The 18,915-nt window shown below is 38.2% G+C and overlaps 1 protein-coding gene across 13 annotated transcripts in view; it reads left to right on the top strand.

The window, feature by feature from the left end:
- Positions 1 to 18,915, top strand: part of ERC1 (ELKS/RAB6-interacting/CAST family member 1) — a 394,434-nt gene that overhangs the window by 138,632 nt on the left and 236,887 nt on the right. For all 13 annotated transcript variants that reach the window (XM_027093429.1, XM_027093433.1, XM_027093428.1 and 10 more), the window contains 4 exons: positions 9,415 to 9,552; positions 10,816 to 10,956; positions 11,901 to 12,041; positions 17,998 to 18,191. In XM_027093429.1, coding sequence (XP_026949230.1) covers positions 9,415 to 9,552; positions 10,816 to 10,956; positions 11,901 to 12,041; positions 17,998 to 18,191 — 614 coding nt within the window. The remainder of the gene's footprint in view (positions 1 to 9,414; positions 9,553 to 10,815; positions 10,957 to 11,900; positions 12,042 to 17,997; positions 18,192 to 18,915) is intronic.

Here is an 18,915-nt window from a genome sequence, read left to right as displayed (position 1 = left end):
AGTTGTAGTGTAAAGACATACAAGTGATTTTTGTTCATTGGTCTTGGGTTTTGAAATTTGGCTAAATTGGTTTATTGTCTTTAATGGTGTTTTAGTGGATTCTTTAGTATTTTCTATGTATAAGATAATGCCATCTGCAAATAGAGGTAGCTGTACCTTTTCTTTCCAATGTGGCTGCCTTTTATTTCTTTTTCTTCCCTAATTGCCCTTCCCTAATTGTCCAGTGTAATGATGAATAGAGGTGGTGAGAGTGGACATCCTTGTCTTGTTCTTTATCTTAGGGGAAAAGTTTTCATTTTTCACTTGAGTATGATGTTAACTGGGATTTTTACAGATGCCTTTTATCCAGTTGAGGAAGTTCCCTTCTGTTCCTAGTTTATTGAGTGTTTTTTTATCATGAAGAGGTGTTGGATTTTGTCAAATGCTTTTTCTGTAGCTATTGGGATGATCATGTGGTTTCTGTTCTTTATTAATATGGTACATTATATTGATTGATTTTTGTATGGTGGATCAACCTGGCATTCCTGGGATAAGAGTGGATGTGTTTTTAAAGAGCCTTGTATTTTTCACCTGGAGAGATGTAGAAACTTGTTCTACCACCATTATCATGGAGGCAATAGGAATGGACCTGAGAGAACATAGCCTTTGGATAAATGCTTTATTTTCAAGTGCTAGGGTATAATATAAACAAGAAGCATTCAAAGGCTTATAGTGTAATGCTTTGTACAACACAGAAATAATTTTGACTCTTATTAAAACATCATTTCTTTGGACTTTTAAGTAGCTTCATGAATAATTTGAGGATTTATGTAATGTGTCCATTTTCTGTTGATCGTATGCCATATTAATATTCTCAGAGTCTTGCAAGCTCTAGTTTGGAGTGCCCTGACTTCTGTTTTGACTGAAAACATATTTTAAACTTGAAAAATAGTAATTAACAAGTCATATGGAAGGGTCATCCTTTTGGGACAAAGGTTGTTCTTAGTAGTCTCTCAGGAGACCGTGTAGTAGGAACTTGTCACAGTATAGATATTACATAGATAAGTATCTAGAAAGGGGCAAAGGATTTGGGAAAAAAATGCTTGATCAAAGTTTTGAAGCACAGTTAATATTTTCTTCTGCTTAAAACTGCTTATAATTTGGCATGAATTAACTTGCATTGCATTCTCACCTGTGGGAATGCCTGTTTGGATAGATGCCTAGGTGCCTGTCAACTCTAGTTGAGAAGTTGAAATAATTAACCTCCTGAAGAAGTTATTAAATCAAACTTTGATGAAGTAGCTTTTTGTGCTCTTCCTTCTCTCTGCCATACCGATGTGTACACACCCTCACCAGAAAATAGCTTCCAGCATCAGACATGTATTTTGTCCTTTATCTATTTTATCTTCCTGTAATTGCCAGACCTCCTTACTTTTTTCTCCTGACACTTTTTTTTTCCTACAGGGGTTTTTCAGATTAGACAAATCATTCAAGTTGACCAAGGAGAATTTACTAAATTTAATAAGATTCTTGGGCTTCCATTGCATTTAGGTGAGGAACTGTTGTTTGGATCTATTCTCCCTGCATCCCAACCAGGCCAAACTCTTACACAGCAAATTTGGTAACACAGTATCTTTGTAAAACAGCTAAGCAAGCAATTTTAAGTGAAGTGGCTATTCGTTTTAGAAAATGTTGTGGGTATTTGAAAAGAATGCCACTAATTAATGATTTTTTACTTTTCTCCTACCCTTTTGACAATCTGATGAAAGCTGCGGGTGCTCTTCATGTAAAAATGCACATGGCTCATTTGTGTGGACTGGGATGTCAGACACACCTTAAAGGCCATCCCCGAACTCCTGCTTCAAAATGCCCACCATTGGTGAAACAATCTAGTTGCGATAGAAGGGTCTCTAGGTTTTACAAAGCCATAAAATTACGTATATGGTTCAAATATAGCATAAATTGAGGGCAGTTACAATTTCATGTTAAATGTTATTTAACTAGAAAGAGCACATACATAGCTGCTGGGGATAATGGATGCTGTGATGAGTGACCCAGATCCCCCCTTGAAGGTTGAAGGATGTATTCCCCCAGGTGCTGGAAGTATCCCCTGTGGAGATTGCCTTGGCTAAAGAGACCTACCTTGTACAAGACCACACCCCTCCCCATTGGTTTCCAGTGATTGATCCTTGTAGGGTACAAGGGCTTGAATCCATTGCCCTGACTTGGGGCAACTCTGAAAGGTCATCACAGATTCAGAGCTCCCCATGGGGTTGTCTGAATCCTTTGGGACTTCATGGAAGCCCTAATTTCTCCCTCTGCACCATCATGCTCCCCCCTGCTCCACTTCCTTTCCACTGGTATTGATCCCAAGAGCACCCCCTAATTTCTTGAACAGTAAAATCTGTCTCAAGGTCTGCTTCTTGGGAAACCCAGCCTTGTCACACTAGGATTGACTTTTAGTACAAGTTAGCTTACTTCAGGCCATAAAAGTAGGCCTGGCTAAAATAAAAATTTAGTGAGATGAACTTGAATTTAGACTTAAACTATGTGAAGCATCCTGTTGCTGTTTCCTTTGGACCTTATATTTCAAATAGGTTTCGAAAGTCTTGTTTTCTCTGGATTCATTTGTCATCTCTCAGTCTTGCTTTGGCATTGCGGAAAACCCCCCAAGTCTCTGACAGCTTGGCTTGGTCCCACAGTATGCACCGGTGGAAGGTGTGGGTTAAATAGAAATGCTCACATGTCCCACAGAAACCGCTAGAGATTTCCCGTGTTGGTAAGTGCGTATGTTAGGAGAATCTCTCTTATCATGATCCTAATCATATTTCTTGTAAATCCTAAGATTTCGCAGATAGGAGTTAGAAAATTATTGCTTTTGTCATTATCACTGAAATGATGTATGTCCATTCTGAATATTTGAAAAATGTGGAAAAGGTATAACGAGGAAAATTCTATGTAAAAATAAACTTTTCCTTCAAATTGGGATAATATTGTACATTTTGATAACTTTTCATTTTCATGTAATATTATATAACAAAGAAGTTTGCATATCCTTAATTAATCATCAATATATGAATTGCAGTGGTTGATAGAGCATATTTAATTTAGCTAGCCTTCTATTGTTATGTACTTGATTTTCCCAACTTTGTTATTGGTAATAAGTAATACAAAGAATAGTGGTTCTTTGTGGGGAGATGGGCAGAAACTAAGCCTAGTGTTTCTGCTTTAATTAGTTACTTAAAAATACTGAGTTCTTTCATCACTAAAATGTAGTGAACTATTAGATCTAAGAGTGTTCTATCTATTGTTATTGTACAACTTCAAGGGATGCCATTTGTATAGATGTGAATTGAGGTCCTAAGTACAGTCTCATCATTGCTGCCGCTTCAAAAGCATAGCCACTATAGATTTATGGATCCTCTTTTTTTTTAAGCAATTTTAGCATATGACTATCCGTCAAATTTTTATATATGCCTGCCAGATATAAAAAGAGGTATTTGAGCCATTTCCTTAATTGTCTACCAAGCAGATCTTGACTGGCAGTGACCTTTGGTCTCACCAGCTTTTGCTTCATATTATCCAGTTATTTTAATTCAAGAGGTCCCTAGTTCCATTATCTGTACCATGAGCAAGTCTATCAAGGAACTTACTTTCCCTCCCAACAATTAATAAAATCTAACCAGAGCAATGGACCCTGTATTTTCCTAAAGGTCATACCTATACTTCCTGTATAGTTCGATTTGAACAGTTTTTAAGATAAAATACAGTAGTACTCTGCTGAAGTTTATTACTTTTTAAATGTTCTCGTCTTTCCCATCATAAGAATACAGTTGTATTTTAGAATTGAAAGGAATATTAGTGGTCTTTGTCTTGTAGGTGAGTAATTAGAAGGAACAAGTAACTTGCCCTGTGGGACATAGCTAGCTATTTATTCATCACGGTAATCCGTCCATTACTTATATGATGAGAGAATAGCACGATTGGGAGGGAAACTCAACCAAAGAAATAATTGGTTGTCAGCCAAAATCTTTGCTGGGCTTGTTAAAGACCCTAAACAGTAATTGAGAATATAGATATGGGAGTTTTAACAACCTATATTGTGTTTAGAACACTGCTTAGAGTTCCACATGACTTTGTTAACTCTTGTATCCTCTAATCATTGGAAACACATAACTGGACAAGTAAAATTTAGAGGCCAGTACAGTCTGGGCAAACCCTGATCATTTTGGTAAAGTATAGTTGTGCCTTGTTAGTACATTTCACAGGCCTGCAGGATGGTAGACAAACAATTGCGTAGATCGGGGGACTTAGTGAATTTTTCCTTTTGAGATTCCATTGATTACTGTAGATCTCTTTTGCCAGCTGATTATGACCAGTTCATCCAGCCTGTACTTTTACCACTGATACTGAGAGGTATTATTAACCAAGAAGGTAAAGGTCAGAGCCTTTCTGAGTAACTTGCTTTCCACAATACATTTGACACTGATGGCTGCTTAGAACAAGTGTGGAGGCATCATCAAAAAATTCTTTCCTTCAAATGATGTTCCAAGTAGCTAGGCGACTGCAAGAAGTATTTTGGGATTTCTTGTCCTTAGAACTACGTCCTATAGGAAGCCCCTTCTACGTTTGCTCAGTGATTAGGGCCTCAGCAGCGGAGTAATCAGTTCCACTTGACTAGGAATAAATCACCCACGTTGAACCATGATAGTTTCTGACAACTGGCAATGCTGATAAAAAACAAAACAAAAGATGTTAAGAAGTCCGTGCCAGTGTGGAGCTGGTGTGCAGATTTGATGGATTCACGTGCAGCATGCATTCTGCATTAGACTTCCTTTCATCAGTTTTTCTCTCTTTGTAAAATAAAAATTGTACGAGGAGAAGAAAGGCTCTATTTAATGTAATAATTATTTCTATTTTCTTTCTAGCCCAGTTAACAGAGTTATACTCTAATTAGAGAGGTTATTTTAAGGAAAATGCCTTCTTTCTCTAAATGGTTATTTAAAAAGTGTTTCCTTCTTGAATTCTTCACTCTGAAGTTCTTCTCTATGATTTTAGGCTGTATGTGTAAACCTGATTGACCCTCCCCCTCCCTATTTATCACCAGGGACACATATATAGAATAAACACCAATGCCTTTGATCTCTACACAATTTTACTCATGCAGAAATTGAATACATGTTAATAGCTGCTTAATGATTTCTTCTTAATACAGATCGGTTATGCATAAAGTAGGAAGAGCCCATAGAATTATAAAATGCGTCATTTTCTGCAACAACTTTTTATTTTCAATATTATTAAGTATAAGTTATTAAAGTAAAAGAAGAAAAGCTTTTTTAGCTATTGTTAAGTGCTCCTTAGTCTGTGTGTATAAATAACCTAGCCTCCTTCTACCCCTTGAAAGGCTAAACAGACTGTCCTAATACTATCATGATACTGATCCTGATATCAAGTGCCTTTGGTTCTGCCCACCAGCTTTACTGTGTTATGTTTGACTGTACATGGAAGTACATGGAAGATGCTCCACGCTTCCATCTTTGCTTCTGTAGGGGAGAGTATTTTCATATGTGACTGTAGTAATAACACTGTGTTTATTGATAAACACGACTTAATAACGAGGAATCGTTTATGGAAAGATGCTTGAGACATCTTTGTGTGATCCTTCTTTTCTTTCTTTTTTTTCCCCCCATCATAGAACATATTATTTATAGCACAGTGATTAAGAGTACAATTCTGGAGCTAGATTGCCTAATAATTATAGTCTTGTGGTGGAGCTTCAATAGCTGTTATACATAAATTTCTGAAAACAGTGCCTGACACATACCACACTCTCTGTTAGTGTTAGTGGCCCCTCATGTCGCCACTGCCTCTGCCTCCTCCACCACCCCCATCACGAGTAATTTCTTGTTGTTTTTATCATATTGCCATTCTAGAGATTCTGTGGTTTCTGTTTCTACAAAATGGAAAGTTTTCCTCTTTTTTGGGAGTACATATTCTGAGCATATTTAAAGGAGTATTTTTCCACTTAGCATGATTCTGAAACAGTCATCTTTATCATTAATAGTCAAGTATGTGCATAACTGATCCAGTTTTTCTCTTAGCTGTTAGATTCAAAGCTTTTGTAAATAGTATATTTTAGATCCTGTGGATAATTGAACTTGGTATAGAATGGGATTTCCACTATATATTTTATAGAAATTGCATAGTAAATACTGAAATGGTGTGATATGGGACTATTAGGGTGAACAGTTTTCACAGCCTCTATATTGGATTAGTTAAAAGAAGAGAATAATGGCAAGATTAATATGATAGCATTCATACACCCCTTGGTTAGCTACTTGTCTGAACCCAGAGAGCCTTGATCACAAAATCACGATTTTGAGTCACAACCAAAGTGAGGATATATAAAAGGAGTTTTCAGTAGGATTCAGCTGCTGTCCATCGTGATGCTGGGTAAATGGAAAGTGCTTTGTACACACCCATCCTACCACTCACCACACAGAGCTTCTTTTGGGTTAATGCTCTTGCAGCTGGTTTGCACACATCTGCATCTACTGCAAGTCTTCCTTGCCGACAGCAGCTTGCCCAAAGGAGACAGCTCTAGTGAGCGCTGCCCTTTCTTCGCCGTGGAATGGCTATTTCTGCTCTCCAGGAATAGGCATCGTCTTCCTCCCCTCCAACTCAACAGTTTAGACAGCTGGGTAATTGGATAAGAAAGTAGCTTAGGGAGAACTTGTTAATGGGGATTTTACCTGGTTTAGCAGCTTCTGCACCTGAGTATATCAGGAAAAGTCTTTTTGTTTGTTGGTTTGTTTGTTTTTTTTTGTTTTCGCTGGCAAAGAATAATGGATCCCTTTAAGAGTTGGACTACATACAAATTATACAAGTGGAATTGTTAACAGTTAACATCTTAATTTTTTCATAGATGCTGATGATGGAGGAGAAAGAAGGGTATAATCCTTATTATGCATGTAAGGGCTGTTTGTATACTAGGTGGGCTCATAAAACAAATCTCTGTTTTCTTGTATGTAAAACTTGATTGGTTCTATGAAATTTTATTTTCTAAAAAAGGTGGTTGTACTGCTCTTTCTTGGTAAAAAAAAGTCTAATCAACAAAATGATATCTTTTTTTTTGTATAAGGTTTATATGTCAGCAACTAAGGTGACCCGCACAGCTGGTTGCACATGTGAACCCCAGGGCATTGGCTTCTGTGTGTTATGGAGTACTCGACTTTTAAGTGGCAAAATCTCTTCAGTGGTGGTGAATTTACATAAGTATTGATCCACATGAGATTCCAATAGGAGTGTCTGATTAAACTGAAGGAAACTAATGCTTCCCATATGTGATGGTCTTTTCTCTCACAGTATGCTTTGGACTTTATTGGCATAGAAAAGACTGGAGCCAATTTCAGTGGTTCACCTGTAGGATTCTTCCTTTGTTAAAGAGTGAAAATCCAAGCCTTACAGTACTCATGGTTCCCTATTCTGAGTTCGCTGCATCTTTTCGCTTAGCTTATTTGTTCTGCTGTGGAATTCTCATGGACTGTAGAGAGGGACCTTTTTTTCTTCCCCTTGGAAGGGTCTGCTTGGAATGAAGCAGACCCTTAAAGAGCTTATATTAAATGGATTGATGCAGGAATTATGAAGGTTGGATTTAGGTTCTTTTGTAGTTCTTTTCTTGGCAGAAGTTTATGTGTGTGCCTAAATACAGTTTATAAAAGTCCAAGCTTCTGTATTATTACCGACTAATGAACCAATATTTATTATAGACCTGATGTGTGCCAGACATGAAGATACAAAGCTGGGGTAGAGGAGTAAGATCCAGTCTATTTGTGGAGATGTGTATAGAATGAGTAATAACAATATGGTTGGAGATTCGTGCTATAATGTATAGATAGATGGAAGAATGGAGACAAATGTATAGATAGAGAAAAGAATGGGAGATGTGTATATGTATGATATAGATCAATACTTTGTTCATGTGTGATGGCATACAGACTGTGGCCATCTTATTGACGTGGAGGTAAGAGCAAGAAAGTCGTCCCAAAGCAGATAACATTTACGTTGCTTTTTGAAAGCCATGTGAAATAAACCAGCTAGTTCAAGAGTAGTTGATGATATAATATTCTCCTGCTTCATTTTTCTCCGTAGGACTTAGCACCATCCTACATACTATGTTCATTTCATTCATTCATTCCTTGTCTACCGTATTAGGGTTAAGCTCTTTGAGGGTAGGGATTTTTGTCTGTTTGGATTAATTCTGTATCCTCAACACCTAGAAAACTGCCTAGCACGTAGCTGAATGAAAGAATGAAGTTTGTGAGTTTTAGAATAGTTGTCTTATTTTCCTTTTGCTAATTAAGAATATCTCTCTACAGTTCCTCCATATTTTTGCTTACTATTTTTCATTGTGTGTACGGGAGTCTCCCTAGTGATAAAATGCTGTTTCCACACTGTTTCACAAACCCATCCCCTATTTTCCATCTCTCTTAGCTCATTTAGTTTCCAAACTCTCTTACCTGAATTGATACGATCTCCTAGCAGTTTCCATGTCTCTACGTAACTCCCCATAGATATTGAATATCTTCTCCACAGCTGTCAGAATTATCAGTCTGAAATACAGAACTGACCGGACCATTTCTTTGCTTAAAAGTCCCTAATAGTTCGCATCTGTCTAGAGTAAAATGTGTGCTCGTTAGGATGGCATGGAAGGCCATCCATAGCTTGGATTCAGCTGCATAAAGTCCCCTTCCCATCTTGTAATGAAAATGGGTCTGTTCATTTTCTTTTGTGTCACTAGTGCCTGGCATAGAATAGAGAATTCACCAATAGTTTTTTGAGTAAATGAATGCGTACTAGTGTATATAAAGGAATGAATAACTATAATAATAAATTTCATTGAAAATGCTTGCTGTTCAAATAAAAGATGATATAAAAACCTAACTTGAACACTAGCATTTAAGAACAGTTTTTCCTTTTTACAGCTGATTTGTTTTTCTTAGCGTACAGCTGTTCAATTTGCTGTCCTCCCTCAGCATTTTTTAAAGGAATCTCTCTGGGCATTTGCACTGTTGGTTTGGAAGTAATCCAGTTTCTCATGGCTTTCCTCTCTGTAGGTCTTAAGACCCTTTATCCTCATCCCTATATGTTGGGTCTTTTCTCCCTAGCTACTTTCCTTATTTCTTTATAGAGATTTATGACTCTGCATGTATGACCATAACCATGTGTATGTCTTTTCTTTCTTCTGGCTATAAATTCTCAGTTTAAAGCTTTGCATGAAGTTCTAAGACCCTTAGGGTTAAATTATTTCTACAGAGCACACGCTGACAACCCTAATCTACCTGTTTCCAAATTAAAATGATTTTTATTGTGACTGTTTGTATTTCTCTTAATTTCCTTTCCCCCCCCCCCCTTAAATGTGTGTACACAACTCAGATTGAAAATCTCCAAGAGCAACTTAGAGATAAGGAAAAGCAGATGAGCAGCTTGAAGGAGCGAGTCAGATCCTTGCAGGCTGACACCACCAACACTGACACCGCCTTGACTACTTTGGAGGAGGCCCTTGCCGAGAAGGTGGGTGACTGGCCCAGACTCCTCACAGACACATTGCTTCTGCTTTCCCATTAATCTGAAAGTCACTTTAGTGATGAGACTTGATAGAGAAGACAGAAGAAGTCGCTTTGGCAAAAGGGAAGAGAGCTGCCTGTACTGTTGCTGACGTACCCAGTGTAAGGGAAAGAAGATGCGTTTTGTTGTTGCCAATTTAAGCATCTGTTGCTAGGCAGGATGGATTCCGTACTGGAGGGCAGTGGCTGAAGTTTCTAAAGAATCAGCCATGTGCTCCCTGTGTACTATCTTCTTTTTATGTGTATGGTCAGCTAGAATTCGGTGATGTGGGGATGTCAGACACTGACCATCAGGAGGCAACATTAGTTCTCTTTTACTGCGCTGCATTGGGATCTAATATATTCGTGGGTTTTAGTTATTAATACAGTGTACTTGGTGTTTTTCTAGTCGTGGCCTTGCCACTTCATTTTGCCTTCATGAGCAAACCTAGTTTTTTTCAGGAATGGTTGACTAAATAAGAAGTGGCCCAACATGACAAGTGTTAATGTCTTGGAGGAGGTTTAAGGACTCTTGGTGGGGCATTTTAATTGCATTGTTCTTCTTCTTCTTATTTTTTCTTTAGGGAATAGGGTTACTGTTCCTTAAGCCTCTTGAACTCAGAATGTTTCAGGCTTCCTGCCCAGGGATCAAGGCTTGATCCCCAAATATATTCAGAAATAATACCCATAAATATACTTAAATTGCTTCAACTTTCAAACTTCCTGAGTGTCTGTTGACAGAAGTTTTAATGGTTTCTCTTTTCTTTATCCTTCTTTATGCTTTAAGCTCAACAAATCATCATCTCTCCAACCTCCTCCTTTTTGCTGTGTGAGTTGTGAGTTGTTTCCATTGCTTTGTAGGCAACATGTGAATTATATATAGAAAAGAAATATTTGCTACTTATTGTCCTTAGGGTATATGTATAAGTTTTTTGTTGCTTGGGATTTGAATAAATGAGATTATTCCAAAAGAATACTCTAGGGACATCTAATACTAATTAAGGTTATAGGAAAAGAAACCTAGGGGAATCAAAAGAACAAAACCAGATGTATGTTAGGGCAAGATAGGTTGGAAGGTTGAATTCTTTAAAAGGTAAATTATTAACAACCTTTCACTGTCTTTTGAATGGAGGATGGAAGTGTGAAATTTTATCAGCTAGAAGCTGAATTGCAGTCATATGATAGAAGTATGAAAGGAATTTTCTCATGTATTGATGTGCTCTCTTATCAGGAGCGGACAATCGAACGCTTAAAGGACCAGCGGGACCGAGATGAGCGAGAAAAGCAGGAGGAAATTGATAACTACAAAAAAGATCTTAAAGACCTGAAAGAAAAAGTCAGCCTATTGCAAGGCGACCTCTCAGAGAAAGAGGTCAAGATCACCAAAATGGAGTTATTTGGTTTGCTTAGCCAGTGCATTATGTGTATATGTTGTTGGTGTTTACAGAATGCATATAAAAAAACGATCTGTTGGAAGATTTAAAGAATCTTCTTGTAGCAGGGATTATTTCAGGAAGCTTTGCAGAGATATAGTAGATTGAATCATTTATTTCCTAAGTCTTACCTCTTACCTCTTCCACCTGTTATGAGTTGGCTTCTTACTTGTTAATGACATTTTACAGATCCTAAAATAACAGTATTTCTCCAGTTACATTTGGAGAAATATTGTGCTCATGGTGAGGAAGCTGATAGACGAACGGAATATGAACAAGGAGGACAGTCTATTTACATCAGCTCTTAACGATCACCTCAACATTGGCAGAGAAATCTTAAATGATTGTTGACCAATTAGGTGACTTAGTATACTTTGATTTTGCTTTTGAAGAACCTTGTTGATGTCACCTAAATAGCAAAAATGCCTAATGCCTTGTGATCAGATAATCATGAGCTTTAGGGGCATTCTCAGGGTTTTCTTTCTAATATCTTTAGGAAAATTTATGGGAATTTAAGTTTCTAATAGAATGTTTCTTCCAAAATTAGAAGAGAAGAAAAAAGTCAGTGTAGCTACTAAGGTTGACTGCCTACATTCACAAAGCTTGACCTACTTCCATTTATTTTGTGGGAATGGATATGTACTGGTAGAGCTCTTTAAATCACTATTCAGTGGGTATTTCTTGGGAATTCATTTTGTTTTAGTTAGGACTTGAAAGCCAGAGCTAATGTTTTTGTTCTGTATTTCATGTTCTTGAAATGGAAATATGTCAGTATATGCTAATGGAAAGAAACTACAAACCACCAGGAAAATAAATTTAAGAATTTAAATCTCCATTTTGTTAATAAATAGTATTTATTCTAGATGTATGTTGCTTCTTTCAGGCTTCACTCTTGGATCTGAAAGAGCATGCTTCTTCCCTGGCTTCCGCAGGACTGAAAAAGGACTCACGGCTTAAGACACTAGAAATTGCTTTGGAGCAGAAGAAGGAAGAGTGTCTGAAGATGGACTCGCAGTTGAAAAAGGTTAAAGAAAACTTTTCCAATTTCTTGCTTTGCTTTATTTATTTATTTAAAGTTTCTGCTTTAAAACAAAGTGAATCAGCTATACATATACATATATCCCCATATCCCCTCCCTCTTGCATCTTCCTCCCACCCTCCCTATCCCACCCCTCTAGGGGGTCACAAAGCACCGAGCTGATCTCCCTGTGCGGCTGCTTCCCACTAGCTATCTATTTTACATTTGGTAGTGTGTATATGTCCATGCCACTCTCTCACTTTGTCCCAGCTTACCCTTCCCCCCACCCCGTGTCCTCAAGTCCATTCTCTACATCTGCGTCTTTATTCCTGTCTTGCCCCTAGGTTCTTCATAACCTTTTTTTTTGGTTTTTTTTTAGATTCCATATATATGTGTTAGCATACGGTATTTGTTTTTCTCTTTCTGACTTACTTCACTCTGTATGACAGACTCTAGGTCCATCCACCTCACTACAAATAACTCAATTTCGTTTCTTTTTATGGCTGAGTAATATTCCACTGTATATATGTGCCACATCTTCTTTACCCATTCATCTGTCGATGGACACTTAGGTTGCTTCCATGTCCTGGCTATTGTAAATAGTGCTGCAATGAACATTGTGGTACATGACTCTTTTTTGAATTATGGTTTTCTCAGGGTATATGCCCAGTAGTGGGATTGCTGGGTCATATGGTAGTTCTATTTGTAGTTTTTTAAGGAACCTCCATACTGTTCTCCATAGTGGCTGTACCAGTTCCCATTGCCACCAGCAGTGCAAGAGGGTTCCCTTTTCTCCACACCCTCTGCAGCATTTATTGTTTGTAGAGTTTTTGATGATGGCCCTTCTGACCGGTGTGACGTGATACCTCATTGTAGTTTGGATTTGCATTTCTCTAATGATTAGTGGTGTTGAGCATCCTTTCATGTGTTTGTTGACCATCTGTATGTCTTCTTTGGAGAAATGTCTGTTTAGGTCTTCTGCCCATGTTTGGATTGGGTTGTTTGTTTTTTTGATATTGAGCTGCATGAGCTGCTTGTATATTTTGGAGATTAATCCTTTGTTAGTTGCTTCATTTGCAAATATTTTCTCCCATTCTGAGGGTTGTCTTTTCGTCTTTTTTATGGTTTCCCTTGCTGTGCAAAAGGTTCTAAGTTTCTAGGTCCCATTTCTTTTTTTTGGTTTTTATTTCCATTTCTCTAGGAGGTGGGTCAAAAAGGATTGCTGTGATTTATGTCATAGAGTGTTCTGCCTATGTTTTCCTCTAAGAATTTTATAGTGTCTGGCCTTACATTTAGGTCTTTAACCCATTTTGAGTTTATTTTTGTATATGGTGTTAAGGAGTGTTCTGATTTCATTCTTTTACATGTACCTGTCCAGTTTTCCCAGCACCACTTATCGAAGAGGCTGTGTTTTCTCCACTGTATTCTTGCCTCCTTTGTCAAGAATAAGGTGACCATATGTGCGTGGGTTTATCTCTGGGCTTTTTATCCTGTTCCATTGATCTGTATTTCTGTTTTTGTGCCAGTACCATACTGTCTTGATTACTGTTCCTTCTTTGCTTTAAATAACAGCATAGTAGAAAACTCTATAGTGTCCATATGGAATAACTTACCAGTGGAGTAATAATCTCCTAAAATTCAAAATACCATTTATCCCTTGATTAATTCTCTTGGCGTTCTTGTCCGATTTTACTCTACTCCTGAGAGTCCCCGAACTCTTAGAAAATTGGCAATTTAGAGTAAGATTAAAATATGCAACTCCTTTATAGATGAAATGTAAGACAACAATGTAAAAATCTCAATTATCAGATATTTTTCTTCTACTAGCATTAGGCTTCCTGGAAAGAGCTAATTTAACAGTGATAGTCACCCGTACCAGTGACTATTAGAATTTGGTGCAGGTGTTTACTATCCATTTCATTGGTTTATTCCTCTCTAATCTTTACATGGCAGTTGGTAGTTTTCAAAGGACTTTCATGCTTATTATCTCTGAGTTACCAACTCTGATTAACTGGGTCCAGTTCATGTGGTTACTGATGAAAAGGGGGCCCAGCCTAGTCTTGAGACTTGGTGCTGTTCTTTTTCCATACATTGGGTGTGTTCAGCATGAACACCTCGTGATGAATCATTATTTAGGGTACGCCAGAAATGAAGTCATATTCTTAAGCTAAGGAAAGGAAGAAAATCCAGTAGCTTAAAGTTACTTTTGAATAAGTAGGAAAATACTTTTTTTGAGATTAACTAATTCAGATTTGGTAATTGACTTTTTTCCCCTGCACTAAATAAGTGGAAGTAATTTTCTATTTAATACTGGAATATTGAAGATAAGACTGTTAGATGTATTTAGGATTATGAAACTGAGCAGTAACTGTCAAGAGTAATAAATGTTATTCACTAATATTCCAAACTCGCCTATTTATGACAATCCCACATTTTCTCTGTTTATTTTATTTAAAAATTTTTTTTTGTGGTACGCGGGCCTCTCACTGTTGTGGCCTCTCCCGTTGTGGAGCACAGGCTTCGGACGCGCAGCCCCAGCGGCCACGGCTCACGGGCCCAGACGCTCCGCGGCATGTGGAATCTTCCCGGACCAGGGCACGAACCCGTGTCCCCTGCATCGGCAGGCGGACTCTCAACCACTGCGCCACCAGGGAAGCCCCTCTTTGTTTATTTTTAATCTCCTTGTTATCATGATACTTCTATAGCTGGTCATTTTTATGATCTCTTAAACTTCGTGTTTAGGTTCATGAGAAAAAATCAAGTTACCTTTGGGTAGAGGACTTGGTGGCTTCCCCCTACTCTGATTTATTACTTGTTTTTCTACTAATTGCCATTTTACTTTTCGTATTTTCCCTTCTTTCATTCTGGAAGACTGTAACTTTTCATTTTAATTAATTAGTGATGTTTTCCTATTACACTGCTCCCACGATGCCCTCCTCCAACCTAAATATAGGTTGCTCTAGAGTTTGCAATATACACTTTCACTCTTCTTTTTCCTCAGCTTTTTCAATGCCAGAAATTGTATATATTTAAGGTGTGCAACATGCTTTAATCTATGTATGCATTGTGAAATGGTTACCACAGTCAAGCTAATTAACACATTCATCAACCTTAAATAGTTATCTTCTTTCCTGTGTGTGGTGAGAACACTTTTTAAAAATTGTAGTATAATTGACATATAACATTTCATTAGTTTCTGGTGTACAACGTAACAACTCAATATTTGTATATATTGCAAAATCATCACCACAGTAAATCTATTGAACATCCATCAATATACATAGTTATAATTTTTTTTCTTGTGATGAGAACTTTTTTTTTTTTTTTTGCGGTACGCGGGCCTCTCACTGTTGTGGCCTCTCCCATTGCGGAGCACAGGCTCCAGACGCGCAGTCTCAGCGGCCATGGCTCACGGGCCCAGCCGCTCTGTGGCATGTGGGATCCTCCCGGACCGGGGCACAAACCCACGTCCCCTGCATCGGCAGGCGGACTCTCAACCACTGCGCCACCAGGGAAGCCCGGGAGAACTTTTAAGATTTATTCTCTTAGCAACTTTCACATGTGCAGCACGTATTTATAGTCACCATGCTGTACGTCACATCCCCAGGACTTACTGTTTTGTAACTGGAAATGTGTACCTTCTGGTCACCTTCACCCATGTCGCCCACCTCTGACTCCCCACTTCTGGCAGGCTACCCGGTCTTTTCTCCGTATCTATGAGCTTGGTCTTTTTGTTTTTGTTTTAGATTCCATATATAAGTGCAATCATGATGATATTTATCTACTCTGTCTGACTTATCTCACTTAGCATGTTCTCAGGTTCATCCATATTGCGGCAAATGAAAAGACTTTCCCCCTTTTTATGGCTGAGTAATATTCCTATGTGTGTATACATACATACATATGTACATACCACATTTTCGTATCCATTCATCCACTGATGGACACTTAGGTTGTTGACAACACTTTTTAAGATGTATTCTCTTAGCAAATTTCAAGTATGCAACACAGCATTGTTAACTAGAGTCAATATCCTATATGTTAGATCCCCAGGACTTACTCATCTTATAACTGAAAGTTTGTGCACTTTGACCAACATCTTCCCATTTCCCCCACCCCCAGCCCCTGGCAACCACCCTTCTACGCTCTGCTTTTATGAGTTCACCGTTTTTAGATTCTACATTATAAGCAAGATCTTACAGGTTTTTAATATGTGGCATTTCCTTCTCATTCTTCCTTGGAGTGTCCATTTCTCTGCTTACATTGCGTCTCTATTCTTGGGTGTTGTCTCCTTTTCCCCTTAGTGCCTTTAACTATTTTTTAAAAATATTTTATTTATTTATTTATTTGGCTGAGTTGGGTCTTAGTTGTGGCGTGCGGGATCTTCATTGTGATGCGTGGGCTCTCTAGTTGTGGCGCATGGGCTCCAGAGCACATGGGCTCTGTCGTTTGTGGTATGCAGGCTCTCTAGATGAGGTGCGGAGGCTCAGTAGTTGTGGCGCGCGGGCTTAGTTGCCCTGTGGCATGTGGGATCTTAGTTCCCTGACCAGGGATCAAACCCGTGTCCCCTGCACTGGAAGGCGGATTCTTAACCACTGGACCATCAGGGAAGTCCTGTGCCTTTAGCTGTTTATCATAGTTACTTTAAATTCCCTGTCTGATAATTCCAACATCTGTGTCAAATATATGAGTCTTATTTTTTACTAGCAGGGGCTAGAGTGGGAGAAATGCCCTTTCCCTAGGTGGGATAAAGCTCTGTTAAAATTTTTACTCCTGAGGGTCTGTCTTTGGATAGAGTACGCTTTGGGCATATTTCACAGTTGTTACTCTTCCCCTCCTACAGCCAGAACCACAAGGGGATTTTTGTTGGCTCTTCACTGTGAGACCCTGGTGTGGTTCCTGGATTAAAGCGCATGAAAGTATGGGCCCCCCTAAAACCGCCAGCCCTGGGACTTTTCTCACTCGTTTGCTTGTACGTCCACACTCAGCCCCCAGCAGTTCCTTAAAATTACCACTTAAGTGTTTCTGCTCACAGCTTCTGCTCCAGGTGAGCAGATCTCAGCTTCAGCTCTGTGGGTTTGCCAGTGTCTCTTGATGTTGGAGGGGTAATTTTTCCTGTGACCTCAGTTCTCTGATAGGTCCTAGAAAAGTCATTGATTTTCTGTTTTTCAACTTTTTCTTGTAAGAATGGTAGTGATGACTTCTGAGTTTTTTACATGTTGGAACTGAAGTTACAGTAGTTTCCCGTATGGAACAGGCCTACTCATTCTTGTTTTATGAAGGTATTTGTATGAATTTTGCTGTTTAGAATAAAATCTAAAATAATAATAGAATAAAAACAATGTATTAATTATATTTGGGAATCAGCTTTAGTTTTATTCATTAACACATAACTGTTTATGGAATCAATAAGTTACCTATGCCCAGGAATTTGAAAGTAGATCACAGAGATCTTAATTAACAATATACCTGTCTTATACAGCTTTTTTAGTTCTGCTAGATGTTGAATGAATTTGACTATTTTATCATGTCTGTCTCTAAAGCAGGGCAGTGAAATAAGTCAGACAGAGAAAGACAAATACTGTATGATCTCACTTATATGTGGAATGTAAAAACCAAAAACCAACCAAAAACTGAACTCATAGATAAGAGACCAGATTGGTAGTTGTCAGAAATGGAGGGCTGTGTGTGTGTGTGTGTGTGTGTGTGTGTGTGTGTGTTCGTATAATGGGTGGAGGTGGTCAAAAGGTACAAACTTCCAGTTATTAAAAAAAAAAGTAACTGTGTAGTGATATTTTGTCTATGTAATATTTAAGCAGAGAAGAACCTTATAAATTGAAGACTAGCTATTAGATGTTTGATAATACCCTGTTGAAATTGGAGTATAGGTGGCTTTTGGGGACATGGTTTGCCCACTGCCACTGTACGTATATCTGATAGAATGTGGACATTTTCTTTGTAGGCACACGAGGCAGCACTGGAAGCCAGACTCAGTCCAGAGATGAGTGATCGAATACAGCAATTAGAGAGAGAGATTGCCAGGTACAAAGATGACTCTAGCAAGGCCCAGGCAGAAGTTGACCGCCTCTTGGAAATCTTGAAGGAGGTGGAAAATGAGAAGAATGACAAAGATAAGAAGATCGCTGAGTTGGAAAGGTAAGGAAAGGGAAGCTGAAGAGGCACTCTCTATGTTAGAAAGGTTGAAGGATGGTTTTAAAACTATGTACTTTTCAGGACATATTTTTCCAATATATCTGCCTCTCTGAATTTACTTTATTACCTACCTTTTATTCTAAGTCAGTGTAACTTCATTGTTGCAGTCTCTGAACGGCAACACAGAGTGGGAATAGACTGGGAAAGCTATGGACTTCAGCATCATTGATTGGAAAGAGAAAGTATTCATTGACTAAGAAATTAAAGTTTTCTACTGGTTAATCAAGAGAGTGCAGATAGCCACTTGCTCTCTAATTATTTATTTATCTGTTTAAGGAACAAATGAACCTCAAGTTCAAGGAGTTAAAATTTTCCATTGGTTTAGACCTTTTATGTTGAGCTGTTGCTCTTTTGGGCTGTGAATTTTTAGACTCTGTATTGTGGAGAAGCAAGCTGTTACATTGGTACATAGGTCAAATTTAGAAGGAGGGACATTTTGAGGACAACTTAGGAGACTTGGATGTGATTTTTTTTTGATCTCTGACTTTGACTTCTTCAAAATGAGCTTTGTTTAAACAGAACCAGCCAGATAGCTCTCTTGGAATTTTCTTTGCCTTTTTTTCTTGTTGGGGTATTTTGTACTAAAGATAAAGCGTATACCTCTTGGCCTCTTTCTTTACAACATGTATTTAACATAAATTCACAAGTGCATAGAAATAGTTCTTCC

Source organism: Aethalodelphis obliquidens, unplaced genomic scaffold, assembly GCF_003676395.1.
Source record: "Aethalodelphis obliquidens isolate GAN/ISIS:26980383/991018 unplaced genomic scaffold, ASM367639v1 scaffold83, whole genome shotgun sequence".
NCBI lineage: Eukaryota > Metazoa > Chordata > Mammalia > Artiodactyla > Delphinidae > Aethalodelphis > Aethalodelphis obliquidens.
The sequence above is the reverse complement of the archived record's forward strand: the minus strand, read 5'-3'. Positions and strand labels throughout refer to the sequence as shown.